This window comes from Callionymus lyra, chromosome 5 (genome assembly GCF_982586985.1).
Source record: "Callionymus lyra chromosome 5, fCalLyr1.hap1.1, whole genome shotgun sequence".
NCBI lineage: Eukaryota > Metazoa > Chordata > Actinopteri > Syngnathiformes > Callionymidae > Callionymus > Callionymus lyra.
In genome coordinates this window covers 31,298,854-31,320,810 of record NC_141822.1, presented here as the reverse complement: position 1 = coordinate 31,320,810, position 21,957 = coordinate 31,298,854, and the positions used below count along the sequence as shown (strand labels likewise).

The window sequence follows — 21,957 nt, the reverse complement described above, 5'->3', positions numbered from 1 at the left end:
AGAATCACTTCTGAATCTAAACACGGCTCCTCTAGAGTCTGGAATAGAAGCGAGTGATGAACAAGCACCACTCACCTCGGCTCGTTCATTGATTGCAATCTCTTCATACAACCGGATCAAAGTCGTTCAGACTCATCAGAATCACTTTACGCACTTCAGGCTTGAACAACACCTAAAGCTCTTGATAAATATTATCATTTCGGATTCAAATGGAAATCTCAAATACATTGTTGGCGAGGTTCAAAAGCGTCTCCCCATGGAGTGAAAAAGCGCAACACTAATTACGCCCAGGCTAATAAAACATTTGATCGTATCTGCCGGAGCATCTTTTACTATTAATTTTCCTCCTCTTTTGACTGTAGTGCTGTCAAAAAGCAGAGCAAACATAACTAATTGCCTCCCTGAATTGAGATAAAGTGTTTCAGAGTGGCTGAGTGGCTTTGTTCACTGGGCCTGAAATCACAAACAAACAAGCTCACAGAGGTTATCTGACTTCCAAATGCTCGCCCTCGCCCACATCCAGGCATCTGTGCGCAGATCTGAGGCACGTCTCGCAGCCCGCTGTGGAAAGCGGCGCCGCAAACATAAGAGGAGACTCAGGAGGAATAATTACTCTGGGCAGTCTCGCGGACCAATCCAGATGGACTTGGCACCGTTGAAACCCACTGCCGTGTGCACACACTCCGACCTGCCATGTCCTGTTGGCTGCGCAGCCACCCAGAACCCCGAGAAGCGCAACACCCTGTTTCAGATCTACTTGCGAGAGCTGTAAGGTGTATGTTGTTAATGGTTCTGCCTGGCTGCTCGTGGGAGACTTCATGGGATGTACTGAAGATTCTGCCTCAAAGAATAAAAAGTGAGAAATATATCAGATTTAATGGGTTCATAGCTAGTTCTAATCCTAAAAAATAAACATCTGGGTGATTATGACCAGCATTTACACCTGACACTGCGGTACTAATGTGATATTTTGGTCACATATTCAGTCAGGCAAGTTGTTGGTTTCCTCAGTAATTATATTGGTTTTTTTTTCAAGTTATAGGAGTAAACGTTAAGCTGCCAAAAATATGTATTAATAAAAGTAACAGAGTTCAGTTAAAGAGTGTGAAGATGTTCTTTATATCTTCATACATTTTTTTATAATTCCAACTCCTCATGTCCCCTATGAAGATCCCTGCAAACTTTTTCTCAAACGTCGGCACATTTGATTGACATATTATCAATATCTCCGGTTAAAACACAGTATAATCTATAAATGACAATATTTTCACGGTCATTCAAAATTCACACATGATTGTAAGAATGCTACATTTGTTCTGTGTAGGAAAGCTATATAAATTAAAAGGGGAATTTTAAGCAATATAGTTGAACGTGTTCAAGTTCATGCTATTGTGTCTTTACAACTTGAAAAGTACTTCAAGATATTTATTCCACCCATTTATTTTTAAATCATATTGTTGCCTTAAATTACTTTAATCTGCATAATTGGTTATCTTTTTTAGCATTTAAAATTGTTGTCGAATTGAATTGAATTGATCCAAAGGACCAGAGATGTCGTTCCTACCTATAGAGCTCCAAATAATTTGTGGATCCAGATGGAAGTGGACGTGTGACTCAATGACATACTAGATATTAAATTACCGATCAACACAAGATCTCATTTATTCACTTTTTACGTTTTCACAAGACACTAGCTAGTTCCAAATCAGAACCTGTTGCTGAGTGTAAAATCCCTCAGCATTGTTTCTTGATGTCACTGTCATTGAAATCCTTGGTAACTTATTCCCACAGAGTTAGACGACACATGACTGTTCCATTAAGTCTCAGCACATAAAGTTGTTTGACTTCTTGGTCAGCAGCCATGAAGGAGAGAAATCCTTTCCATCAAAAGAGAGTAACCTTCACAGCGAGAGAATCCATTACTTATTCTTTCTCAGAAAACCTTTCCTAGTGTCCTTGGATCACAGCAGCATTAGTTTCATTAGTAGTTTTTACTGTCGCTCTGAGCCACATTGTCCAATTTTACTGAAGTCTTATTTCAATGTGTTGTTTTTCCTTATATTTTAATAGCAAACTCAACATTTGATGTACTGCCTTTGATGTACGACGCCCTTTTTAAGTATTTCCTCGCAGGAACCAGAGTGTTTGCTGTCTTTTCTGATGTTTTATACTTCTTAAGACGAGGCTTTTATTCTATTATGGAAGCACTCGAAGACCGCAGAAACAATCTGGCTTTCTAAATTTGGCACTTTTTCTTTGTTGGTACTCTTGATTCCTCGCCTTTTGCTTTGGGCAGAGAGATTTTTTTTCTTCTCTTAATAGGAATGAAGAAGGAAGACCTGCAACACTCTATCAAGGGCTGTTTTCCCAGCTTTGTTTTATTGGAGCTCTGATCTTCATGCTCTGCTACAGAAAAGCTTTGAGTATTGCATTAAGTTGCCGTGCCGCAGAGAGAAACTATGTAAAGAGTATTGATTTAACCCTTAATTTAACCTCCTTGTACCAAGTCTATATTGATGCTCCATTACGATTTAATGTTGCATTTCTTTCATTATTGATTCCGTCTTCATGTAAATAAAACAAGGACATGTAGAGTCAAAGGAGCACATTCAAAGCAAGGCAACCCTACATTATTCATGAACGATCCATAGCTCGGGTCATGATTCTGTTGACAAGATTCATGCGTGTAATCAACCCTAGAAAGTCATGGGTTTTTCAAATGTAATTTCCAGGTAATGGCAAATGTCAAGGAAATAATATGAGATCTTTATGTGTCATCATCTTGGCCTTGATTATGTGAGCTCTCTGTTGTCCTGCTGTCCATTTTGTCTTCAACCCCGTAATGACTTCACACATCTCTTCGTAATGGGACCATTTTTTTCCTACGATGTCAGTGGTCTTGCATCATTTAGAGGTGTTCTGTACAACCCAGCAATTGTCTTTGGCATGTTGTCTCGGCTCACATGCCAGCAGATATTGTTATCAGTCTATTTCATGGGTGGTTGCCTTGTACAAGTCATCCAAGAACATGGTGAAGTAGGCTTCGACTGTTTAGTACAAAAGGCTGTGATCACTTTTTTCTTGGTAGGCACTCTCGCAAGGTTCATTTACAGGGTTAGTTAGTACTTTTAGTTATTTTATTTGATCTGGCTCCCCTGAAGAGAATATTCTGTCTTTTGTTTTTTCAGCATGGTTCAAATAAGGGATGGAGAAGATACTTATGTCATTAATAGAAACAAACAGAATATCAATGGACGTCTCAGTGCTATATTTTGGTTCAATATTTCCGACTAAATGTTTTAATACTGCCATTGAATATGAATCTTCGGACGATTGCCAAACAGCAAGAAGGTTGCAGGTTTACTTCCTGGTTGGGCGGGGAGGAGAATTGCTACATTTCTATGTGGAGTTATTATGTTCTCCCCATGTTGCGTCGGTTTACTCCGGGCACTCCAGTCCAAAAACATACAGAGGTTGATTGGGAACTTGGGGAAATTGTCCGTAGGTATGAGTGTGTGTGTGAATGGTTGTCTGTCTTGTCAATATCTGAACTCAAATGATCATCATTATGTGCTCAAAATTTAGCCCCAACGTAATATTGACAGAACAAAAAACAGTTTTGCGATAAACACACACTCTAAGCTGTTTGTCAATATTCTGAAAATGTTGGTTTTGTTATAATCATGTACCAGATGCAGTTGCACATCATCAAATCTGGCCTTCTGTGTTTTACACCCCTGCAGTAGGAAATAAAGATATGAATCTGTGGCTCTAGTTCATTAGATATGTCTATTTTGCTCATATATGCTGATCATAGAAACATTTACTATCCTCTGACTGTCGCAGTGTTTGTGTTGCTCAACTTGTGTGTTCCAACTTGGCCAAGGGTTTTTCAAGTGCATTCCTTTTTTTTTCTTTTTTCATTTCCTCCTCTCGCTTTGCTGGCTATCATGTTTGCCCATACGCATCCCTGTAGAACGGACACACAGATGGACCCAGTGGGGGGCCCCGAGCCAGACTCATCAAGCCCTTCATTGAGTGGCAAAACAACAGAGTCACATCAGGAGCACTTCTGAATCATCCGTTTACCACCATATTATTAAAATGCTAATTTCCCGACATCGCTGTGTACCTTTCCAACGAATTAACATCCTGGCCCGGTTTATTCACTCACCCAGAAAAGGTACTGAAGTTCTCGTAGTAGTTCGTCAGTAATTTAAAGCTACATAACAAAGGCAGAAGTCATTATATTCTCAACCCTCACAAGATAAACACAGGCTTATTTATTGTGCACGTTTACATTATGTAGCTTATGTAAATCTGACATTTCACACCAACATCAAGGATTTTCTTGCCCTCCAGTGAGTTTGTGCAGCGTGTTATTATTGAGCCCTGAGACTGTGGTGCTTCAAAATTAAATGGATAAAAGATTACAAAGTAGAAAATATATGAAACTCGCGGCTCTTGTGTGGAAATAATAACCGAGGGATCCAATTTCATCTCCAACAGACAGTTTGAAGATCAAAGCTGCGACTTTATCTGCAGACTAAATTGAAAGAGGGCAGTGAAAGATGCTCTCTGCCTTCCAAGACGTTCAATACACCAGCTTGCTCTGCACTGTAAAACCATTTTATATAAATATATGGAACCCTATAGTTGGCGGCTGGACTGGTAAAACTCCCCGCTGTGTTGGCAGATTATAAAACCAGTAAATCTAATACAGTCGATATTAACTCTGGTGGTTCACGGTGGGAGTCTTTAGGGGGAGTAAATAAAGTATAATGGGATCATGTGTCGGCCATCTGCTCGCTCCTTTATTGCTGACGTTTCTACCGTTTCTTCTCTTTCACACGTTCAGGCAGTCAGGTTTTCGTAGAACCAGGATGTTACAACACCTTTTTCATCACATTTTAGAGGATCTTATTGAACCTTTGGATCTACGAACAAAGTCAAGGAGGTGCAGGTCGGATGTCGTCAGTAATGTCCATCTTGTATTGAAGACTCGATGAGAAGAATTGTTCCGGAAAAATTTTAAAAGTATTTTTCATGCTTGTTTGTGGAAGACAGTTTAAGAATTAAAAGCGATTTAAACCAGAAGTACTCAGGTAAATATCGGAAGCACTTCTGGTGTAGACAGTAGACTGTAAGTGATCTGGAACTTTCTGGAACAATTCTTCTCATTGAGGCTTCAATACAAGATGGACATTAAATACGAGTGATATGGAGGCATATGGATGTTTTTAGGCGTATTCTTCTAGGATGTTCGTCCGCTGGGCACCTGTTGCTTCATTAAAATGGATATACATTTATGTCTATTACTCTAAAAAAGAACAGAATACTGAGGCTGAATAAAAAAATTGTGAAGTTTGAACTATCACTTTCAGTCCACTTTGTTTTTGAAAAACTGTTCCTAAAGAATGGATATATATATATAATGGTCAGTTACTTCTTGAGGCGCCCAACACACGTATGATCACTCTTTTGATGTTTCCTGCTCTTTCAGTCCTGGTCTCAATTCAAAGAGGCTGGAATGCTCTGGTGACATGATCTCTTCAACTCGTCTAGATCACCTTTCATCGCTCAATAGTTCATCCTGCTCATTCAAGTTTTCAAGTCTTTAGTTCACTCTTCATCACTGAAGAACTCATCGGGCTCATTTGAGTCTTCAAGTCATTCTGTCGTCGTCATCGCTCACAATCTGTTTCGGCATCTGGTCCCTCAATCGCTCATTTAGTCATCAATTAATCTAAAAACTATTCATAAATTAATATAATAATAGCATTTAGCATTGTGCTGTTCTTAATCGTCTTTATTTTAACAAGAACACACTCAAACAACAAATGACTAAAGATTACAGGTCGGATCTAAAATACTTGTCAAAAGATTGTTAATATTTCTGAACGAGACTCGATGAACTGTTTGGCCCGTCACTATCAGGCACTCAAGACTTCTCCAGAGGAGTATTCTTGTGAGGCAAATGTTGCCCCTTGCAGCATGACAAATTGGTATCAATATCCGTATTGAATTCACGATCATGTATTTGCCCATTAACTTTAGTTGCATTCTTGTTCTAAAAACCAAAAAAGCCGACACAGCAGAATAAAAACCCATTTTCCCCACATAAATCTTCAGGTCATTCTGAGGACAAGCTTAAAAAAAAGATGATGTTTATGTGACTGTTGGAATACAAACAATTATTTGGCAGTTTGTAAATGTGCTGAAAAACATTTGAGGACGGATCAAAACAAATTGGCAAAAAAATGATTTGGCAGAGCCTTTCCAAAAGCATTTTCCCTCTCTTATCGCTTCAGGGGTGTTTAATTGTTATGCAATATTTATTTAAAAGCATCATTTGCATCTCCTGAATGCCCCTCAAATTGTTCGCGGACATATATCTGTGTCCTGGTGAAGATTAAACATGAGCAGCCATATGCTCGACACCTCGTCCCGGCTTCATTAGCAGTCCGATTCACTGCCTGTTTTTTTTCCAGGTGAAGACACTCTGGAGATTAATTGTCAGTGTTGTGAAACCTGAATCACTTATTTATTTCCTCCAGCTCCGGGCGACGAATATTCATCAGTGTTTTGATGCATAGGTGTATTAATTTACCTCCAATTGAATCATTGGGCGAGCAGACGTTTATGAATATTTGGTGCGTAATTAGCGTTGGGTGCAGCGTTTGTGAAGCTCCTCACGAAATTACAGAGCAAAGATTATGTTTTAATCATCTCTTCTAACAGTCTCAACATTGTGGGTGGGTTTCCACGCTGCCGGGATTTTATTAGTCTGTGAATACTTCTCGATGAATCTCATCTTTCACATCTAAAATGAGAAAATAAACAATAATTACTGTCTCCAGCAAATTCAAAATTACAGTAACTCCATCATCAGTAGAATGGTGTCCCAGTCACAGTAACATTAGCTTTGATCATCACGAAGTGTTCTGGTGGTCCACGTGTCCAAACATCTATTCATTACTGTTTTTATTCTGATTCATTCACCTGTTCTTCGGCCGTAAAGAATTTTATCCATCAAGTTGTCATTAGGTTAGGTCAACAGGCTTAGTTTGGCGAGATTCAATTATGATTGGTCAACAAAACCATTTAGTTGAGGCTATATTGGCTAATACACATTCAATTGTCAGTCAAGTGAACCAAGAGTGTCAAAAGGGTAATGTAAGAAAATAAATAACCCCAATCCAGTAACTGCTGATAGTTAAAAGGTAACTAATGTGTTGATTTAAGTGTGTCTTAAATTCATCTTGGACCTTTTTTGTACTCATTAGTATGTGTCTGTTTGTACAAATATCTCAATTTATTTGAAATATTTATGTAAGAAAATGTGCTTAAATTCCGTCCAGTTTTTCTTAAAATTAAATCTTTTATGATACTAATCTCTGCTCCTGCTAAACAAACTGTTTATAATGATTCCATTTTTTTCCCACTACATCTTTAAAACAACAATTATTTACACACAGTTAGCAGAATTACACCAAGTTTTCAAAACAAATGACTTAGAGGGCAACTTATATGTTGATTTAAGTGTCTCTTAAAATGATCTTGGACCTTTATTTTACTCATCAGTATGTGTCTGTTTCTACAAAAAAAATAAAAAAATAAAGATATTTACATTAGAAAATGTGGTTAAGCCCCCGCCCACAGAAACACACTTGGCCCATTTACCATAACCACACCCACTCTACTGTGATTGGTCAAGCATCAAGGTTTGTCACCGGACATCATCAATCCCAGAAGTCTCCACCTCCAAAAGTGGATTCTGAACTCCACCCGCATTTGCTTCAGTTTTTAATACCAGATGTTGCCTCTTGCTTGTTCCGTGACATTTCAGCTGTACTACTTGGACACAGCGGGAGGGAGGGCCCATATCTTAAACCTTATGTATTGCTCCTTTAATTCCATTCAATTCAACTCAATTATTTGAAGTGTCGCGTTACAATTAACTTATCTTAAGACACTTGACCGTTTAGGTGAGACTATATAGGAGAAAAGAAAAACGGCAATTTAGTGGATAACGGCGTGAAAGTGGCGAGGAAATACTTCCCTTTAGAAGGCTGAAACCTTGAGCAAAACCAGACTCAATGTTGACGGCTTCCTGCTGTGAACGGCTGGGAGGGTGGAGAAAAGGGAGAGGGAAGTTAAAGTGAGAGAAGATTTGAGAGTATAGAGTAGACCATTGACATCTATAAGAGTGACAGAGGACATTTAAGTTGATTTAGAAAATACTGATTTATTCTACATACACAACCATAGTCAACACCTACCGACTACAAGCAAGCGGGTTGAAAACATACTAACTCCACAGAATAAAGTATCAGTGAAGTTAGAAAATAAGGTTCTCTGGTGTTACCTCGACGTGCTGCCATGAAGAGGTGAAGATCTCCCAGGTCTCCGGCGAGAGACGTCTTTGTACTGCATGTTCCTGCGTTCGGCTTCAATCTTTGCGTGGGAAAATGATGCCCGCGGTGTGTGTGAAAGTGCACTCATAAATTATCGACAAAACACTAGAGGAGCTAACGAGGAAGACGACCGGCGCCGCTGGAGGACAATGTTCGAGTGCAATAATCATTCTGTCGTTTATTTCTCAGCGACAAGTCTCTCCAGCTCTCCCTCTTAACTTCTGCTCTTGCAGGTGAAGCTTCCTTTATCTCTGTTCTCCAGTTGACGCCATTGTCCCTAGTGGATACTCTAACAAGGCCACCGCTTGGCACCGCCGCCGCCGCTCTCCCCGCCGGGAAGGAGACCAGACCTTTTGGCTGTCAGGATAATTGGCAAAGGCACCTGGATGATGCAGCGGCAATGACAGACTGACATTCGTTACTTCTAATAGTGTTTCCCTTCCGTCGCAGCCCCTTGTTTTTTTTTTCTCGCTCCCCTCGTTCGCTGCCATCCTCACCTTTGGGGTCGCCCGTGTCTCCACGGTGGCGCTCTCCTTGGCAACAAATAGATAAAGTCGCCGGTGATGACGGATGATCACAGGTCGGGCGCAGACACTGGCAGCCATTTGTAATGATGAAGACATGCTGTGTGGCTTTTATACGGCGCTCAAGGCCGGGAGCGAGCGTCCGTGTCGGGTCACAGGTTGGATCAGCGGAAGAATTATGAATTGCATCATAAAAGTCCTTGTAAATACAGCAAATGCTCTCTCGCGCAGTGAGGAACCTTGAGTCCTTACAATGAATAAATGAGAGTTTCATCAAGCGCCGTGTACCACAGCGAGGTCCGAGAGCTTTTATTTGTCAGAGAGCTGTTTATGATTCCGCGGCGAGCGGAGCAGATAATGACCAGCTGCAGGCGTCACTCTCTCAGCTTCTCTGGGACTTCATTGGCACACTCAAGGATCTCATTACGGCTCTTTACAGATGTCGCCGCCGCCACTCGCGAGGGTTGCCCATTGGTCTCCCTCGTGTGATGGGGGTCTTGATAGTCTGACCACGGTCAGGCACTGGTCAGGGACCCGTGTGCGGGAGGGGGATGAGTCTGAGGGACGCGCTCGGGCAGTGGAACACTTTCAGAGGTTGAGAAAAACTAAACGAGAAAGCTGTGGTGATGAGTTCACTGAGAGGAAGTGAGAAAAAAAAAACATGCTGTAAATCAACTCAGTCTTTCTTTTTAACTCCGAACCATCAGAAGAAAAAGAAACATTAGTTTAAGTTCACACTTGAACACCTTCTTTTTGGACTTCATTAGTATTATTTTTACCTTCTATTCAAACAAATGTTCAATATATACCACTAAATCTAACTGAACAAAACTCAACAATTTTCAGCCATTTAATCTATATGTGGTTAAAATACTGTCAGTTTGTCCAGTAGCATTATTAGCTACAGCCTACACAAACATTAGCAGTCAACACAAGGAAAGGAAAGCTTGAGCTTTTAATTTCATTCTGTGTTAGAAATAAAAGTTCTCCAGCAGTGATGGATCAATAAGGCCACATGTCTTCAAACGATGTCGCCTTTGTTGACTAGCTGGGACGCTAGATGTAAAATGATGTTTTCTGATAAAAGCACAGAATTTTCATCGATGTTGAGTAAAGCAGGATTGATTAGAGATAACAATGCTGGAGTAGAAAATAAAGTTGTGTAACCTCGAGCAGGAGCATTCATTGAGCAATACAATAAAACCTTCTCGCTTCAGACTAATGCAGTCGCACTCAATGGCCAAGAGACTTTTTTGTCCTTTTATAAGAAGTCTCAGAGGACTCCGGATTTCTCATAAACTTTGAATAAAGGTTTACAGGCCACATTGAATTCTGTCAAGTGACGACGTAGAGCTTCCAGCTTTTGATTCATATTCCTAAATACAGAAACCTGTTCTGTTGAATGTCTTTTCAATATATTTTTTAACCAGTTTTCATTAAATAAATTCAAGACATTATTATTAGTATTATGTGTTGTGTTCAAATGTGATTAAATTATCTCAATGAAAGAGTTCTGTTTTTATGGTTTAAGGAATTTGGCTTAGGAGAGACATTTCCCCTCATTGTATAATTTTGAAGAGAATGTATTATTAAAACAGTCTATTATGTCGGTACACAGAGTCTGAAAGCTGACAACAGAACAATAGTTTGAGACGTAGGCATTAGTCATGGGATCAGGCTCGTGGTAGTAGAAAACAACAGTCACAATTGTATTTTATGGGTTTAATATGGGTTTAATCCAGTTTTCTTCCCACAGTCCAAAAACATACAGAGGTGGATTCAGTATTCTCAATTGTCTTTAGCTTTGAGTGTGCGTATGAATTGTTGTTTACCTCTATGTGAACTATGATGGGCTGGCAACCAGTGGGGGCTGGTGGAAAATATTCTTGGTGGGACTGTTTGTGTCAGTACATTTATCTGCCTATACCAATGAAAGAAAGAGTCGAAACTAGAGGTTAAAGAATGAATGAATAATGAATATTAATTTCATTTTCATTTCACACTTTGACAGCTAATGATGAATAAAAACAAGTGTTTATTATGCTCCTTGTTCAGATATAAATTAAAACACATTTTAATTATATATCATAAAGAATAAACCAAATATTTAAAAATTAATGGGAAACTACTAACAACCTGTCCACCAGGACATCAGAGATACTTTCTAATCTCATATCACACACAAAATCACAAATAATAATAAAGACACAAATAAAAATGAATAATTAAAGGGTAAAAGCAGCATTGCTAAGCATAAATAGAGCCATTTAGTTACATGTGACAGTAAGTTAGTAAGTAAGTCATTTATATTTGTAGTAAGGCTATATATTACAAGCACTGGGGTTTCTTCTGCTCTAGAATGAGACAACGAGTCATTATTATGATAATCAAAGGGTCTACTTGCGTTTTTAGGAAGTCCTTGTTCTTCTAAGAACCATGGCCTACGACTCTGAGGAGCGGAGTGAGGGTAAAGCTATATTAAAAAAGCGTAATGTGTCTTCATTAGCGATGCTAACGATCAGCTCTGCTCCTCGAACCGTCCTTCCCTCCATATGAAGAGTTCATCTTGTGCCCACATTTGCATTAATATTCATCTAAAATCCTTTTGTTTTCTTCTTTCTCTCTCTCCAGTGAATGATCGTCCGCGCTCCTCTAATGCATCACCGGGTAAGTCGCCGCCGTGAATCCTAATGTGGAAGCTGTAAATCAGTGATGTTAATACACTCCCGGCCTGATTGGTAAACCCTGAATGCTGCCGAACACTAACAAGCTTATTAGCCGACACCGTATTGACAGCATTATTCAGAAGCCGATACCACTATAAATATCAATATCACCTTTAGTCGTATTTAAGCATTTGCCACGCGTCCCATTTCTTATTCCAGATTGATACATAATAACCTTGTGCACACTCACGCTCAGTACTTACCCAGACACTTCTCTCAAAAGACTCATCAATATTTTTTCTTGCTCTCACATTGATCGCAATCTAACATAATTGATCATCAGGGGAAACACTTAAGACACAACTGTCTTTCTACTTCTGAAGGCAATTCCGCCGGAGCTCCTCCATTTTTATTCACGGCAAACAAGATTTGCCCTCCAGAGACGCAGATGGAAAAATAAACGGAGAAGATTTGCTAAATCTGTTTAAAAGTTCATAGCGGAGAAAAACACATTAGAATTCGGTGCTGTAAAGCAAATCCAAACAAAAAAGGCATCATCCATCCTTCTTTTAATACCTCTCTTCATATAGTTTCACTGCTGCTTCGCAGAAAAACTTTTCCTCTCTTCCTGCTCCTAAGATGTGCAAATTTGATTGTGTTTATTGTGATTCCGGGTGTGAGGAGACGGCAGACTGCCTGTAATCCCGGAAACCCAGATTCCTCCTTTTTCTCTAAATATGTGCCCCTGAGAAGTTGCAAATTCAGGACGTGGTTTCTGTCGCTCTGTTTGCAGCACAAACCTCCGACATCACGGCGCACTGCGAACAGATTGGGATTACATGATCTCAGAGGTTTAGCGGGCTGGATTTGAAAGGATATTTACACAAGAGACTAGAAAGTATTTATTTGTTTCTCCTTCTGAGTCGCAACAACCACTTTAATGGAAAAACTGAACTTTTCATGGACGGTCTAATGTATATAGAGTTTTATAATGCATTCATAAGAAGGTGGTCAATGGTATATAAATAAATGTAGTCATGAACACATAATACATGTTTTGTCTAAGAAATATTATTAAAATGACTTTAAGTTAAGTGAGAACGATCTACAATGTTGCAATTCAGAATCCGAACATTTTGTTGCCAGTGTTGTTAACACAACATAGGAAAAAGTATTTTTATATGTCTTTGAAAGGTCGAATAAACGCATCAGTCTACAAAACTGCTTACAATTATCTACCTGTGTAGCTGGGTCAGAATTTCTGGAGCATAACCCGCTACTGTACTGTGTCTCAGTGTGACTCGGCAGCAAATCAGCTGAGGAAACGTAAAGAAAGGTCAGAGCAAAGACTTTCTACTCTGAGCGAGTCTATATATATGCGGATATATAATGACATTTTTCTTACTCGACATTTAAATTTGAGTCCATTATTTGAGTTTTTCTCAAGAGATTTATGAGCAAACAACTGTTGAATTTAGTTTAAAGAACGAGGAAGATCTAGCAGAGGTTCTTTGTTTCTGATCCTCAGTATTTCATCTCTTGTAGAGTACTTGGGAGCAGGTTGGCTGATGGGATTTTTGTTATTTTGTGATGCAGAATATTTAACAGAAAACTAATCTGAAACTTCAACTCTACTGATTTACTCACGTTAAAATGTAGAAGTCTTCTTCTTCAAAATGCACTAAGTCCCTCATGATGAGAACTGTATTAAAGTTATTACTTTATAAAGTTCTTCCCAGCGTGAAGTCTTGCAGGACAAGAGGTTACCAGAACGGATCCCAATATTACGTGATAATGGGCTTCGCTCCTCCTTCAGCAGCGAAGGATTCGCTGCTTTTATCTGCATACACAAGTCCCTTGGAGGTGGAGACTTCAGGGATTGATGACGTTGGGTGACAAACCTCGATACTTGACCAATCACAGAAGTGGGTGCGGTTATGGTAAATGGGATTTTACCTTGGGAAAAACTAAGTATTTTTCTGCGGGCGGGGCTTAAGTACATTCTCTAATGTAAATATATAGTTGCTTTTTTTGTAGAAACAGATACATACTGATGAGAACAATAGAGGTCTAAGATCTATTTAAGAGACACTTAAATAAACACATTAGTTGCCCTCTAAGTCATGTGTTCAGAACACTGGGTGTAATTCTGCTAACAGTATGTAAATAATTGTTGTTTTGAAGTAGACTGGAAAAATAAAATGGAATCATTAGAAGCAGTTTGTTCAGCAGGAGCAGAGATTATTATCGTAAAAGATCAGAATATGGGTTTATCAGTGGGAGGCTTGTTTGAGCGTCACCGCAGGCGGCAGTCATTTCACTGGTAATATGTTTTGTCATGTTTGGTTTCATGATCGTCAACAGATCTTCGCGCTCACAACCTCTGTGATACAATGTCTCCGAAAACAGGGTCGCCAATGATTTGGAAGCAGCACGAGCCCAAAATATCACATGACTGAGCAAATTAAAGTTTCGGTTTATGGGGAGTCGTCTGATAAATCTTATTTAATTTGACCACAGTTTTCATGCTACGCTAGTTTGGTAATCATGCTGTACGAGCCTCTGATGCCTCACACTGCCAACCTGCACTTATGAAACCAGTGAAGCTCTGGACCTGCTGAGGGTTACGCTGCACCAAAGCGCCCAAAAGTCAGATTTCTACATGGCAATATTGGATGTTCTTGCTATAACAAATTATTTGGATTCTTAAGTGAACGAGTATTAATAGAAGTAAGAAGTTTTAATTCCAGTTCAGCCAGTGACCCGAGACAACTCACATGAACACTACAGCTCTCACAGGAGCTCTGAACCGCAAAGATAAAGAGACTTCTGTCTCTACAACTCCATAAAAAAGTCCATCACCATAATCAAAGTTAATCACACGATTCATGCTAAACCTGCTGCATTAGCCAAAAATGTGTCCCAAGGGCCGTGTCAATGTCTGGCTGTCCTTTTTTAGGAAAAGTGTAATTTATTTAATCCAAAACATTTTTTAAAATAGGCTCAGAGCATAGATGTACATATAGATTAGCGTTACTACTAAAAATGCACGACATTATCGCCTACCCTAACTAGTATGCATCCGTTCTGGACTGTATTCTATTAGAAGTGACACATACAAAATGCTTATTTATTCCCAGCCATTTTGCTAATTTGGTATTAAATGCCTTAAATATATGAAAATGTTCACCTTTATCATCACCATATTGCCACAGAAGCGCTGTGTTTGTTGGTCCAGCTTTGATATGACCAGCCCGCTACCAGTTTAATATCAAACCACAGCGCTATTCTCTTGCTCATAAGCTCCGCACATTGAGTTGGGGAACTAAAACATTTCAAGGATCAGCCATTTTATTCAATTAAAGCTGAAACTTAAACGAACACTTCTGATCGGATTGACCCGGATCTGGGAAGCCCCACCGTGCAACACCCGATTCTCCTGATTGCCAATCTAGCCCTTTTGTCAGACCATACTGAAGGCTTTATGAATCAAAAACGAAGCCCTTTTCATCCACTGTTTCACGAAAGTGAATTGAAAGTGATTTATTACGGAGTCTGCGGAGAGGGACGTTTGGATCTTAGTAAACAGTGGATGATGGATGGGTGTACCTGATGAACCATTCACTTGGAAGAGATGTACCATATGATGTGACTTTCTTTTCTCTATGATAAATCTTTATTTGAACCTATAATACACCTAGAAGGAATATTACTCTACTCACTTCACTGTAAAGTTGTAACACTCCTGGCTGAGACGTAATTGCTAAGAGGCGTAATGGACTGGGTGTCGTCGTAGGGGGCGCCGTCACTGCTCATGGGTGTGAGGCCATCGCTCCAAGGTTTGACAGCATCCTTCTTACCTTGAATCGTGTCAATGTCACTCGCCGCTTCTCCACAATAACAGCCTGAGTGAAGAGCATCTGTCCAGCGGGCCGATGATGAGGAAGCGAGCAGGTTGGCGCGTCTCTTGTTCTGCAGGCGAGTAATTACATCCCGGATAGCTGGAGAAGAATTACACCAGAGAGCAGAGACAGGACGGTATGTGGAAATTAGACTCGACCCCTCGGAACGAGAACAGAGGGCAGCGCCGCGGCACAAGAATTCTCCTTCATTTGTCCACTTTTCTTCCTCTCCATTGACTTTTCCGTCACTCTGTCCGTCTCCTTCTGCGTTCCGTCCATCGGGGCAATTACAATTTAAAATGACAAAATGGAGATCATCACCGTGTCACTAGATCAAGTGAAATGAAATGGCCCGTGAAAAAAGCCGACGTCTGCTGGTGTGCGACGGCTCGCACTTGTGTATTCATGAACTACGCCGGGTGTGTGTGTGTGTGTGATTATTGAGCGCCCGCTCGGCGAACACTGTATGACATCTTCCCGCCGCCGTGTGTTTCTGAATAACACTTTCTGAGTGAATCACCCGCCGAAGCAGTCGGGGGTAATGTGCTGTGACAGAAGGAGCGTCGCTTCATTCACTGGCGATGGCGGGGATGTCAGCACTTTTTAAAGTCACTCGTGTGTTTTTCTGCTCGCCTGCTCCTCGATAGCCTTGATTGCTAAGCAGGTTTCACTTCTGTCAGAACAAATGATTTACGCTCATCTCGGTGTCTCCCATTTTACCTGGAAAACCAGAAAACACCAGGAGAACTCTTTCCACACACCAGTTAACGCTCTTTAATGTAGGTTACTATTGATCTGTGTGACTCCAGACGAAGCCGCCGCTGTGAACGAGGGTGTAATTAAAGCTGAGAGGAAGGAAGAGTCTCACTGACATCACTGGCCACTGCAGGATAATCCTCCTGATCAGCAGTTTTATCCTCAGGTCGGTTCTTTCTTGAGGCTCACAACAGCCAATCACTTACTTCAGATCAACCCTTTAACTAAGGAAATTGTATACAAGTCAGATTCGTTTTTTTTTTCAAAAAAAATTGTTTTCATTTAACATCACTTTGAATTTTTCACCACATTTTAAAAGAGAAAAATGTACCATATTTTTCAACTTAATTAACACAATATCAAATTTGACAAATATTTGAGGTATTTACAATATCAACCTTTCACTCCTGGATTTGAAGCAATCCTAACCTAAAAATTATATTAATTTATGATGGTTTTGACTCAAACATGTCACACAACTTAAAAAAAAAAAAAAGGATTCATAGCTGAAATAATATCAATTTCAATCACTCACTTATTCTCTTTGTCTCAGTACCTCTCAGTGAACTCATCACTGCCACTATATTATCTTTTGCTGGGAGGAAACCATGTTGATGTTTGTATGAGCATGAAGCTCCGGTTCTCTGCTCCCAGATGACGAACCTTTTCAGGATTTACAGACGTTCAAAATGTTCATGTTAAAAACTGGCTACCGAGCTACTACGACTATTCTCTTTTGTAGCTGCATGTATTCTCTTGATAACTCACAGACAGAGAAGCTCTTGTCTCCTTTATCTTTTTCTGTAGTCACTACAAAGCTGCTGACCACTGGTGGGAGTAGAAAGCTAGTGATTATTTGTTTAACCAAAGCCTCATGACTGAAGATCTCTCTGTCCTTCCCTCACTCTTGAACCAGAGATAGAGTCGTCTCACTTTTAATGAACTGCTTGTGTAGTGGGGAGCCGTCATAAAACTGATTCCTCATCCTTGTTCAAAGTCTGTTTTTACTCTGACATTATATGTTTAATCAACACTGATCTGTTTTTGTAGTGTAAACGCAGCTGACATCATAGCTTACTAAATTAATTTGTAGTTTACCCAATAACAAATGTTTATTGCCTCCCCTTCAAGTTTTTATTTCATTATTTGATCTTTGTATGACATCATACGTTCAAAATTAAACATCATTATTTTAATTTGTTTTTGTATTTCCTCAGCATCTGTGAAACTTCTTTAGTGTTAGGAACAGATTTGTATGGATGATAAAGAATTGAGTGGATGTTCTTCCGCCCTAATGGGTTTCTTGCGTGAACAATTAAATCATCTTCAGAGCCCAAGTTGTGTTTGGAGTCGAGATGAGTTATGTCGCCCTCTCTTTGAGCTGCAGCAGAGACGCAGATCCAGTCACAGCGAAGGCTCTGGAGCTGGTTCAAGTGTGCCATGTGGCCAACATCAACTTCAGAAGGAGAGTTAATATTTGAGGATGCCAAGCTCTTGAGGATGTGTAAGGCAGCAGTTTTGGACATTACAGAGAGCAGCTTCCACCATAATCTTGTTAGGAACTGATACAATCATGATTTGGCTTTTTAATTGATTTCCTGTTTGTCTTCTTCATCCTGACGGCTCATCTCTGGAGATCACCTCCGTTGTTTCCTCCGCACCGCGATGCAAATCCACGCTCACCGCAGCAGCTGCGCTAAAGTTCCCTGTGATTTGTCTTGGAGTGGAAACTGGAACAAAACTGCTTCGGCTTTGAAGTTGCTGCGAGAATCAATCGTCGCAGAAAACATCTGAAAACACTATTTATATTCGGGGGGATTTACCTTCTGCTGTACTTCATATTCAAAAGACTGCCGATGCTCTCCTGACATCTCGCCTGCCTCTCTGAAGTGGAGGCTGTTTTTTAGAAACAGGCTGTAACTGCCGAAGCTGTAACAAGTATAGAAAGTATCTTCCATCCATACGTGTCTCTATAAACAAGCAGGAGCGAGTCAAAAACCTACACAGCGGCGCCTCATGAATATAATAAATTCAATGCTAGGGATTTGTTGTGGTGGCCCAATTAAACGTTAAAGGAAACAATACAAAATGTATGGTGTGAAAGGTTAGTGCAGCAGGATACCACACCATGATTGCCGGAAAGTTTACCATGGATACAAACAAAACGTATAACTAGAACAGACAAATGTACGATGCAACAACACAGTGGTTCAAATACGGGTACTGGCAACACAGAAGTATAAATAATTTGTATAATTCACATTGTTACCAAGACCCCCTGGGGGTGTTTTATGTTGGAAAAAAAGAAGAAAGAATCCAGTTGCATTTTAATTGAAATTGAAATTTATTTTATTGTTTGCAATAATTTTGTTGCAAAAACAGCTTATAGTAATAGATTTAGTGTATGTGGAACATACATTACCGAAAAATATGGAAACTTGCAAAAAAAGACAAATAATGTATTAAATGCAAATCAATTGTGCCTTTATAGTATTTAGAGAATTTGATAAAAATGGACACAGAGATAGTTTTGCTGATGGAGATAAAGTTGACATAATTCATGTACAGTATATTAAAACAAATACAAGCTGGTGTACTACAATATGGGAGTAGTAGCACTCAAGTTAAAAAATATGAACTTCTGCATTAAGCCCTAGATGAAGACCAATCAGAGCTTAGGTTTCATAGGAATGTATCCAGAGCGAGAAGAAGAACGAAACTAAGATCCACTGAGGGATTTGATGGACCACACAAGTCTGAATCTTTGTTTGTTTTCATATTTCACATTCGATTATTTAGATCATCTTGAGAGATGGTAGGAAATACAAGTCGCCAAATTGCATCTGGTGTGAAAGCACCTCTGAAGTGTTTAAGATGTTTGTCCCTAGCAGGACCGAGTCTCAGACTCCAACACTAAAGATATAAGAATAATGTTGAGTTGTTTTCCTATTTCAGCAGCCGGAACCATTTCATGAATGGCCTTGATGTTTTATTGATTTTAAATTAGACTTATAGAGTGACTAAGGGCCTGCATTGTTCTACAAACTCACTTGTGTAAAATCATTTATACAGACATACTGATGGAGTCCAGATAATTGAACGTTTACAAGGGATCGAAGAACAAAGAGCTTGGATGTATTTTTTAACTTCATTAAAACTAGTAAATTATAGTATTTCCCAGATTTTGCACCTTCTGACCCTCCAAACATCTTCTCTTCCTGTCAGAAAATCGACAGACACAGAGACGAAAACTGACTCTGTGGCAGCGAGCAGCAGTCAGACAGGAAGAACAGACCAGCGGGGGGGTCGGGGGAGCGAGATGGATACGAGGCGAGGGGATACTACTGGAGCTGGGATTGCGATCCAGAAATATAGAGAGAGATGATTGAGAAAGATGGATAGGAGTAGACGGGCGAGTGGAAAGAAGCTGGGGTGATTTACCGAGAGGGGAGTGAGATGGAGAAGCAGTGAAAGTTTAGAAGCGAGGCAGCAGAGAGGAGCTGTCAGTGTGGAGGGTCTCAATGAGACACGCCAAAACTGTTTCACTCTGCAAGTGTCACATCGGGCCACAAATACACAACCGTACAAAACTCGTCAGAAGTGAAGCTAATTTCATTACTTTCTACGTCAGCAGAAATACCACAAAACAGGAAGTTTTCGCTTTTTGGTTTGACCTTTTGACCCTGAATAAAATGCAATAAAATGAGCTTGATTTTATTCATACATTTTGCAGAATGATAGTGAAACCGATGCAGATCATTCTCACACTGACAAAGCAAAACGCAATTTCAAAATAAATTCTAAAACCTCTAAAGAAAATGAATAACAAACTGAATGTTATAGCCTCATTATTATCGTGTTATTGTTGATGATAGTATATTTGTTGAAACTGGTGATTTATACTATGCTTACTTTCAAGCATCATCCTACATAAAGGATGTCTGTTTGTGTCAAAGGTTTAAACTGTTTTTTCGTTCTGCAACCCTGACAAGTCCATTTTTTGTTGCCCCATTCGGGATTTAAAAGTTCTTCCTTTCAGAATTCGTTTTATGGGCATTAACATTGCAACATTAAACATGAAATAAAATAGAAATCTTATATATAAATGAAAATACAGGTAAAGTATTTACACAATAATTAAAAGTTTACTTTAAGTCTGTGTTCAAGAGTCTTATTGCCGAGGGAAAGAAACTGTTGTTGTGGTGGAGGTTCAGGTTCAGATTGACCGAAGCCTTGCGCTCGAGGGGAGCGGTTGACCTTCAAAGTCTCGACTCAAAGTCAACTTTGTATCAGTTTCCAAGATTTAGTATCTAATGACTGAATCTTTCTCAATCTGTCTTGTCCCTCATTCATCCAGGTCATGATTATCCATAGGTTTCACAAGCGCAGCAACTGGACTGTCTAGAGTTTCTTAATCCACCATTTTCCTGTGAATTTGTGGGCAATTTGTTTTGATACCTCAGATACTTCCCTGGTCTGTGGTTTGAAGATGGAAGACAGTATTGGATACACCGAAGAAGAGCCTCAACAGTGGAGGACTTGGTGTTGAGATGGATGATGGGAAAAACCTAAAGGAAAAGCAAGAATTTCTGGTTCACTGACTTCCATGACATATAAAATGGATCTAATGACCCAAAAAAGTGAATCGTAGTCACCGCTTCAACAGATCTTCGACTCATTTGTCCCTGAGTGAGTTACCAATTCTCTGATGTCCTTCTTTTCAAATAATCCACTGAAACATTAACTTTCCGGGCGCTCTGAGGACACTAGACTTGCTAAATGTTGCACGAACGACGTCTCATTAAATCTGTGATTCTTCGAAGTCTTGCATGAAGCATGAATGTTATTTTTGATGCATTTTGCATCAAAAGGCATTTGTGTATCACGGTTTAAGAGCTCCTTCTGCAAAATAAGCTGCAGGATTTTGTTCAATTTTCCATCATCGGACGCAAACGGATCAAAAGCTACTGTCGGGATTAGCCGTCGCCCTTCTGAAAGTTTGATCTGAAGAAAAGAAAGTGATAAATAGCATCGTTAATGAAGTTTGCAGTAATCTGAGCAGCAGAAATAACTTTTTCCCCTCATGGTGATTGTTCGAAAGGGATTTATGCTGACGGAGTCAACTTATTTGGTGAGCCCACAAAGTCTGCTGGATTGGAGATGATGACATGGGATAATAAAGTGTTCAGGATCTGAATAAGGATTTTCTGGATCACAATAAGAAAAGATTAGTTTTACGTTAAGGCTTTAACGGTAGGTGGCAATATTTACAGATGCACATTCATGATTCTTCTTAAGCGAGTTTTGAAGACATTTCATATAGTTTTTCATAAACATGTACTGAAGGCTGTGTCAGAGCATAATGACGATTCGATCTGTTAGTGAACTCTTTTTCCAACTTTTTCTTAGGTAGAACTTAATTGATCCCTCAGGATCAGGATTGTGTTTCCAATTAGACACAGCAATACAGACGATTATTCATAAAAATAAAAATAAGAACAAGATGACACAATCTAAGTCTAAAGATAAAGCACATAGATCAAAGAAAAATAACAAAGACAAAGGATACAAAGATTAACATAGAATAGAATGTCAAGATACTTTATACTTTCACTCCACTCCTGCCCCCAAACTCAGAATTGTACAATCTAATAGCCCAAGGAATGAAAGAGTCCCTGAGTCTATTAGTGTT

The 21,957-nt window shown here is 39.6% G+C and overlaps 1 protein-coding gene across 1 annotated transcript in view; it reads left to right on the top strand.

Moving 5' to 3' along the window:
* The window catches only part of unc5da (unc-5 netrin receptor Da), a 226,380-nt gene that overhangs the window by 98,681 nt on the left and 105,742 nt on the right, over positions 1-21,957 (top strand). Inside the window, exon 2 of the mRNA XM_087791958.1 lies at positions 11,573-11,608. Within this exon, the coding sequence (XP_087648084.1) occupies positions 11,573-11,608 (36 nt within the window). The remainder of the gene's footprint in view (positions 1-11,572; positions 11,609-21,957) is intronic.